Source organism: Cebus imitator, unplaced genomic scaffold (genome assembly GCF_001604975.1).
Source record: "Cebus imitator isolate Cc_AM_T3 unplaced genomic scaffold, Cebus_imitator-1.0 Scaffold87, whole genome shotgun sequence".
NCBI lineage: Eukaryota > Metazoa > Chordata > Mammalia > Primates > Cebidae > Cebus > Cebus imitator.
In genome coordinates, this window is record NW_016107402.1 from 4169731 (window position 1) to 4178752 (window position 9022).

The window sequence follows — 9022 nt, forward strand, 5'->3', positions numbered from 1 at the left end:
TGTTATTTTCGTTTATGTGCTGCCAAAGCGAGTACCTTTCTGTTATTTTAGAAGTCATTCTTTGGCAGAGGTTCTTCTGGCCTTATCCCTTCTCTTGAGTTCTTTGGGATAGGTCTTGGGAATCCACAAAGCCCAAAACACTGGTGCCTCAAAATAGATTCATATTCTGCGCGTCTGTAAAGATTGGCTGCGGCTGGGAACTTCTTCCCAGAGGATTAAATCCACTAAATAAAACACGAAAGGTTAACAAAATAATTTTCAAGAGTATGTACTAGTGCTGTAATGAAGGCCGGTTCTGCGGCATTCCAAGGTAAGGACGCTGCCTTGCTCCGTTTCTCAGCAGTCCTAAGCGGCCTTCGAAGGCCGAGAAACGCCTCGATTCTTGCCCCCTGACACATTTCCCTGGCGCGTTTTCCAGAGGCCTCCTAATATGTGAGTCTACCGACCCCTCCGCTGACCACGCTGTGCTCAACCCCGCCTTCCCCAGCCTGTCCCCTAGAACGTGGCCTGGAGCCCGGCCTCCTGCCCCGCTGAGTCACAGGACCCTGGCTCTGACCCACACCCCCTTCCACGTCCCGCGGGACTGAGAACTGCAGCCCCAAAACGCTCGCTGAGCCCTCCCCTCCTAGCCCGCAGGCACAGTCGCAGGGCAGGGCCCCACCCCTTGAGTGACGGAGGGGGCGTGCCCCAGCGCCCAAAGATGACGTATTCTTCTGGCGCCACGTCGTGAGGAAGTGCTGGCCCACTTAAGCAGTGAGGACGCGCCTAGCGGAGCGAATCAGGTGCGGGTGAACTGAAGGGATGAACTAGAGGAAGAGAGAGTGAGTGGCGCGGGGCAGCTGCGGGAGAAGCAGAAGGACGGCAGAGGGAATAATCAGGAGACCACTGAGGCGTGAAGTAGCAGGGGTGCGATAACTGAAGGGGTTAGTAACTGGGAGCGCAGAGTGGGAAACAGCTTGGGGGGAAGATGGAGAAGGAAGAAATGGGGAATGATCAAGATGTGGTCACCATGATATGGCAGGAAACCGACTTAGATGTTCAGAAGAAGTCAGTGCAGATACTGAGGAAATGGGAATGGGAACAAGTCCGCAAAACCAGGAGAACCGAGAAAAGGCTTTTGCCCTCCAAAGGTCTCACTGGCTTATGATACTCTGAGTGGTAAAAGATTAGAGGCTTAGACCAATGACTTTGGATTCTAATGCTGACTGCTCTCCACAGTCCAGCTGATTCCCCAGAAGTCAGTTATAGCTCTTTACAAATCTTGGTGTCTTATTTTCTTTCTTGTTTATCCAAGGTTACCTGGCTGGTGTTTGGTTGTTTTGGGGTGATCTTCTGACTGGAAAATAACTATGTCATGGATCAAGGAAGGAGAGCTCTCACTCTGGGAGCGGTTCTGTGCCAACATCATAAAGGTGAGCCAATGCCCCAGAGCATCAGTTGGCCTTCTGGTCTTATGTCAGAATCTGTTATTAAGGTTAAGTGGAATTTGGCAAGGAAACCAAAGTGTCTTAGAATAGTAACTTCCAGGTCTACATTTCTGGTAGACTTTTGTCCTAACTCTGACATTTTCAGGAAGCCCAGGCCTCTCAATATCATTGGGCAGCCTATACTGCTAAATTTTTCTTATAGAGAACTGAAATTTGTTTCCCTGGAACTTGAATCCATTGTTCCTTATACTTTCCTCTGGATTTAAATAGGTTAATCTTTGATTTATTCTTAGATCTGGCAGCAGAGCAATGGCTAAGAGTGGGCCTGGTTGCTTATGCCTGTAATCCCAGAAATTTAGGAGGCCAAAGTGGGCAGAGTGTTTGAGCTCAGAAGCCGAGACCACCCTGGGCAACATGGCAAAACCCCGGTTCTACAAATAATACAAAAATTAGCCGGGCTTGGTGGTATGCACCTGTAGTCCCAGCTACTTGGAAGGTTGAAGTGGGAGAATTTCTTGAGCTGAGGTCAAAGCTGCAGTGAGTCATGATTGTATCACTGCACTTCAGCCTGGGTGACAGAATGAGACCCTGTCTCAAAAAAAAAAGTTTGGGCTCTGGAGTCAGACAAACATGAATGAAAGTCCTGTTCTTTTTTTTATTTTGAGACAGTCTTGCTCTGTTACCCAGACTGGAGTGCAATGGTGCAGTCTTAGCTCACCGCAACCTTCACCTCCCAGGTTTAAGCAATTCTCTTGCCTTAGCCACCCAAGTAGCTGGAGTTACAAGTGTGTGCTACCACACATGGCTAATTTTTATATTTTTAGTAGAGATGGGGTTTCACCTTGTTGGCCAGGCTGGTCTTGAACTCCTGACCTCAGGTGATCTACCTATCTCAGCCTCCCAAAGTGCTGGGATTACAGGCCTGAGCCACTGCACCTGGCCTGAAAGTCCTGTTCCATCATTTAGTAACCCTGTGAATTTAACAGTTGTAGAATTGTTACGAGAATTAAATGAGACATTAATATAAAGCACTTAGCAAAATGTCTAGCAGTTCTTAATTATTAGTAGGGTTGTCTTTCAGCCATTTGAAGACTATGATCTCCCCTCTTCCCCAAATCTTTCCTCACCTTTTTCTCTAGGAATCACAGCAATATTATATCTGCCTAAGACAGGTTTGAGATTGGGGCCAGTCCATTTGGTTTTGTTTTTCAGCCACAGGCTGTCAAGCAGCAGGTAGTAATGAATTTATGAGTCAGTAACCTTTATACAAGCCTCACACATGCCCACACACAAATGCCAAGTGATCTCAAGCAGTCCAGGAAATGGGAAGTATCTCCCTGGGGAACTACTGCAGTGGTAGGTTTGGAAGAACAAGCTGCATAACTTGAATGGATTTTGGGGTACAGAAAGGCTGTTTGTGGTAGACAAAAGTAGAAAATGAAGAAGTATTGAGGAAGCAGTCAGGGAAGAGCCCACCCAGGTAAGGAAAAAAAATAGGCCAAGGAGTCCATTTTTGCTATGGTAGACAACTCACAGCTGCCCCAAGCCAAATAAGGGTTTTGTTTTTTGCTTTTTTTTTTTTTTTGATATGGAGTCTCACTTTGTCGCCCAGGCTGGAGTGCAGTGGCATGATCTTGGCTCACTGCAACCTTCGCCTTCCAGGTTCAAGCAGTTCTCCTGCCTCAGCCTCCTGAGTAGCTGGGACTATAGGTGCATGGCACCACGCCTGGCTCATTTTTGTACTTTTAGTAGAGACGGGGTTTCACCGTATTGGTCAGGCTGGTCTTGAACTCCTGATCTCATGATCCACCTGCCTCGGCCTCCCAAAGTGCTGGGATTACAGGCCTGAGCCACTGCACCCAGCCAAGTTTTGTTTGTTTTGTTTTTTTTTTTAGATGGAGTCTTACTTTGTTGCGCAGGCTGGAGTGCACCCGGCCAAGTTTTGTTTTTTTGGGGTTTTTTTAGATGGAGTCTTACTCTCTTGCACAGGCTAGAGTGCAGTGGTGTGATCCTGGCTCACTGCAACCTCCGCCTCCTGGGTTCAAGTGATTCTCCCACCTGAGACTCCCCGAGTAGCTGGGATTATAGGCGTGTGCCACCACGCCCGACTAATTTTTTTTTTTTTTTTTTTTGTATTCTTAGTAGAGTCAGGGTTTCACTATGTTGGCCAGGCTGGTCTCAAACTCCTGGCCTCAAGTGATCTGCCCACCTCAGCCTCCCAAAGTTCTGGGATTACAGGTATGAGCCACCATGCCTGGCTCCAAGTAAGTTTTGTTTGGCTCAGAAAAAGTGTTCTGTTTGCGTCGAAAAACAAAATTTTTACAAAAATCCTGATGTTTGGTTTTCTTGCAAAATCAGCAGATCCAACAATATTGGGCCCCAGGTCCTGTGTGTCAGCAGTTGGCTAGAGATCAGGAATGAGTGCCTTTTTTTTTTTGAGACAGTTTCTCTCTGTCACCTAGGCTGGAGTGCAGTGGTGTGATCTCAGCTCACTGCAACCTCAGCCTCCTGAGTAGCTGGGATTACAGGCTCCCACCACCACTCCCGGCTAATTTGTGTGTGTGTGTGTGTGTGTGTATGTGTTTTGTTTTGTTTTGTTTTGTTTTGTTTTGTTTTGTTTTGTTTTGTTTGAGATGGAGTCTTGCTCTGTTGCTCAGGCTGGAGTGCAGTGGCCTGATCTTGGCTCACTGCAACCCCTGCCTTCCAGGTTCAAGCAGTTCTCCTGCCTCAGCTTCCCAAGTAGTTGGGATTACAGGAACCCGCCACCACACCTGTCTAATTTTTATATTTTTAGTAGAGATAGGGTTTCACCATCTTGGCCAGGCTGGTGTCAAACTCCTGACCTCGTGATCTGTCCTCCTTGGCCTCCCTAAGTGTTGAGATTACAGGCGTGAGCCACCACACATGGCCCTAATTTTCACATTTTTAGTAGAGACAGGGCTTCAACATGCTGGCCAGGCTGGTCCTGAACTCCTGACCTCAAGTGATCTGCCTGCCTTGTCCTCCCAAAGTGCTGGGATTATAGGGATGAGCCACTGCACCCAGCCCTATGAGTGCCTTTTTTTCTGTAGAAGGCACCATCTTCATTTGACTATATCCATCAGTATTTTTCCTGGCCAGGTATGATGGCTCACACCTGTAATCCCAGCACTTTGAGAGGCCAAGTCGAGCAGATCTCTTGAGGCCAGGAGTTCAAGAGCAGCCTGGCCAACATGGTGAGACCCCTGTCTCTACAAAAAATAAAAAAATTAGCTGGGTGTGGTGGTACATTCCTATAGTCCCAACTACTTGGGAGATTGAAGTGGGAGGATCTTTCTCATTCCAAAAGGTGGAGGTTGCAAATGAGCCGAGATCATGCCACCACACTTCATCCAGCTTGGGTAACAGAGTAAGACCCTGTCTCAAGGAGAAAGAAAAAAAATTGTTTTCCCTTTGTTCTCTAGTTGGAGACTGATTAAACCAAGCCTGTAGTTAAGAGCATATGTTTAACTCTGGAAACAGATCGACATCAGTTTGAATCCCCATTTGCCTCTTTTTAACTGTGTGATTAATGCAAGTCACTAGAACTCTCTGAACCTGTTTTCCCACCTGTAAAATGAAGATAATACTATTTCCTTTATAGACCTATATGGTAAGATGAAATATAAGAAGCCCAGCATAGTATTTGGCATGTAGTAAGTGCTCAGTAAACATGTAAATAAAAATAAATAGGCCAGCTGTGGTGGCTCATGCCTGTAATCCCAGCACTATGGAAGACTGATGAAGAGGATTGCTTGAGCCCAGGAGTTTGAGACATGGGCAACACAGGGAGATCCCATCTCTCTTTTTTTGGAATTTTTTTTTTTTTTTTGAGACAGAATCTCGCTCTGTCACCGAGGCTGGAGAGGCTGGAGTGCAGTGGCGCAATCTTGGCTCACTACAACCTCTGCTTCCAGGCCTCAATCGATTCTCCTCCCTCAGCCTCCTAAGTAGCTGGGACTACAGGCACACAACACCACGCCTGACTAATTTTTGTAATTTTAGTAGAGACAGGGTTTCACCATGTTGGCCAGGATGGTCTCGATATCCTGACCTCATCATCCACCCGCCTTGGCCTCCCAAAGTGCTGGGATTACAGGCCTAAGCCACCATGCCCAGCTGACCACATCTCTTAAAAAAGAAAAAGGGCTAGGTAGGTGTGGTGGCCTGTGCTGGTAGTCCTGGCTACTCAGCAGGAGGCAGAGGTGGGAAGATCACTTGAGCCCAGGAGGCCAAGGCTATAGTCTGGGTGACTGAGTGCTGCCTCAGAATAAATAAATAAGTAACTAACTAAGTAAGTAAGTAAACTTTAATATCTTTTTACTGAGCTCAAAGCACAAAATACCCAATTCCCTTCGTTAGGGCTTTCATCACATACCCCAAACCTGTCACCTTGGGATGTAGTGTCTTCCTTTATCCCTGAAGCATGTGAGACCTGTTCATCATTTGTCTTCATATTCCACAGGCAGGCCCAATGCCAAAACACATTGCATTCATAATGGACGGGAACCGTCGCTATGCCAAGAAGTGCCAGGTGGAGCGGCAGGAAGGCCATTCACAGGGCTTCAACAAGCTAGCTGAGGTGGGTGTGTATGGCAGAGCCCAAAATGAACAGTCTGTGGAGAGATGGATTATAGCTAGAAAACCAGGCCCTGAGTTTGCTGTGGTTGAAGAGTGTTTTTTTATATCTGTCTCTGTGTTTTATTGTTTTCTTGCTAGCTATACATCTCATCTTGACGTTGGCCAGACATGGTTGTTCATGCCTGTCATCTAGGCACTTTGGGAGGCAAAGGCAGGAGGATTGCTTGAGCCCAGGGGTTCAGGACCAGCCTGGGCAACATAGTCAGACCCCGTCTCTACAAAAAATTTAAAAACTAACCAGACTTGGTGGTGCACACCTATACCCCCAGCTACTCAGGAGGTTGGGGTGGGAGGACTACTTGAGCCCAGGGAGCTTGAGGCTGCTGTGAACAGAGATTGTGACACTGCACTCTAGCCTGGGTAACAGAGTCACACCATCTCAAGGAAAAAAAATGACATTAACAAAGAAGTAATCATCCAGTGAATTACCATAAAATACTGGAAATAAGAACAAAATTGCCTCTTCTTACTATTTTAATAAATCAATAGTTTATATTCTATGCCTCATCCAATCCTTATTTTATGTTCTACATAACTTAACATTGATAAAATTGCATCTATAGCTTCAGTAACCTTATTTTTACTTATCATTTTGGTTGTTTGTTTGGTTGTTTTTTTTTTTTGAGACAGAGTCTTGCCCTGTCACCCAGGCCGGAGTATAGTGGCATGATTGCTCACTGCAACCTCTGCCTCCCGGGTTCAAGCGATTGTCTGCCTCAGCCTCCTGAGTAGCTGAGATTGCGGGCACCCACCACCACATCCAGCTAATTTTCTCGTATATTTAGTAGACGTGGGGTTTCACCATGTTGGCCAGGCTGGTCTCGAACTCCTGATCTCAGGTGATCCACCACCTCAGCCTCCCAAAGTGCTGGGATTACAGGCAGGAGCCACTGCATCCGGCCAACATTTGGGGAAGTATTTTTTTTTTTTTTTTGAGATGGAATTTCACTCTTGTTGCCCAGGCTGGAGTGTAATGGTTGCCATCTCGGCTCACCTCAACCTTCACCTCCCGGGTTCAAGCAGTTCTCCTGCCTCAGCCTCCCGAGTAGCTGGGATTACAGGGATGCCCCACCACACCGGCTAATTTTGTATTTTTGGTAGAGAGGAGGTTTCTCCATGTTGTTCAGGCTGGTCTTGAACTGCCAACCTCAGGTGATCCATGTGCCTCTGCCTCCCAAAGTGCTAGGATTGCAGGCGTGAGCCCCCTCACCTGGCCTGGAGAAGTCTTTTTCAAAGTGTATATATAAGCTTTCTAACTGTATGTTTCAATGACTGTAGAACATTTTATCAAGAGGATCTGATATAATTTAACTGCTCCACTATTACTTGACATTATAATAAGCATTATAAATAGTACTATTTCAGCCTGGGGCAACATGGTGAGATCCTGTTTCTACAAAAAAAAAAAAAAAAAAAAGTTAACCAAGCCCGGTGGTGCATGCCTATGGTCCCACCTACTTACTGAGGTGGAAGGGTCACTTGAGCCCTGGAGGTTAAGGCTGTAGTGAACTGTGTTCATGTCATTGCACTCCAGCCTGGTGACAGAGCAAGACCCTGTCTATTTAAAAAAAAAAAAAAAATGTACTCTTTTTGGATAAATTCTTAGAAGTAACATTTCTGGACTATCATCGGGTGACTACTCATTCTGCTTTGTCAAAGATGAGGGATTTCTTAGGACTCAGGCCTTTTAGTGCTAAAACTGGGGGAAGTGCCAGGCAAACCAGTTCATCACTCTACACTGAGGTCATGAACATTTTATGGTATAATGCATATTATAAATTAGAAAACATTAAGTTTAACAAAAGAATGGAATATGACAATCTTGGTGAAACTTTTAAGAAGAATGGAAATGTGGTCTGTAGTTCACAGGTCCCAGTCTCCTAGCACAGAGACACAGCTTGATGCCAGGGCAGTGATTATGTTTTTCCTTTAGTGAGTGGCAGTGGGGTTCTCACCAGCACCCTGTAGAAGTCTTTACATTTGTTGACTCTGGCTTCTCTTTTGTAACTGAGAGGAGTTTTGCATAATGCTTAGGAGCTTAAGCTCTGGAGTCACTTAGAACTCATTGGCAGCCCTGCTCTGCCACTGTCTGGCTTTGTGAACTGCAGCGAGTTACGTAGCTTTCCTTTGCCTTAGTTTCTTCATCTATAAAATGGGGTTGGCAGTCTCTATCTGAGTAGATTATTTGAAGGTAGAGGGCACGATGAAAAACATGTAGCGCAGTCCCTGACAAAGGAAGTGCTCAAAAAATTGAAATTTGTTATTAGCAACTATATTGACTGATGTCAGTGGTGGATTCCAACCTAGATGTGCCGTCCATGGTAGCTGCCTTGAAAGGTCTTTAGGGGCCTGAGGCTACTCAAGTGTCAGGATCTCACTGGTAATTTTCCTAAGATGACAGTAGAGTTGTTTGCTTATATGTTTGTTAAGAGGTTCAGCTTTGTTTGTTCTGTTCTGTTTGAATGTCTTGAATGTCTTCTGTTGTCTACATTTAACCTCCAGCTCCCCATCTCTCAACACTGTTCTCCACCTTTAGTGGTACAGGATTAGAGCAGCTCCAGAGGACTCAAATTAAGTCTGAGTTTCATTTATTTTTCTTTGTTCGTTTTGTTTTTGTTTTTGTTTTTTATATGAGAAAAAGTCTCATTTTGTTGCCCAGGCTGGAGTGCAATCTTGGCTCACTGCAACTTCCGCCTTCCAAGTTCACATAATTCTCCTGGCTCAGTCTCCTGAGGAGCTGGGATTACGGGCATGCCCCACTGCACCCGGCAGTATTTTTAGTAGAGATGGGGTTTTACCATGTTGGCCAGGCTGGTCTTTTTTTTTTTTTTTTTTTTTTTTTTTGAGACGGAGTTTCACTGTTGTTACCCAGGCTAGAGTGCAATGGCGCGATCTCGGCTCACCGCAACCTCCGCCTCCTGGGTTCAGGCAATTCT

General features: G+C 45.9%; 1 protein-coding gene across 1 annotated transcript in view; it reads left to right on the top strand.

The window, feature by feature from the left end:
- The first annotated feature begins 625 nt into the window (after nt 1-625).
- The window catches only part of DHDDS (dehydrodolichyl diphosphate synthase subunit), a 40890-nt gene continuing 32493 nt past the window's right edge, over nt 626-9022 (top strand). The window contains 3 exon segments of the mRNA XM_037740690.1: nt 626-782; nt 1295-1412; nt 5911-6027. Of these exon segments, the coding sequence (XP_037596618.1) occupies nt 1350-1412; nt 5911-6027 (180 nt within the window). The 5' untranslated portion in view covers nt 626-782; nt 1295-1349.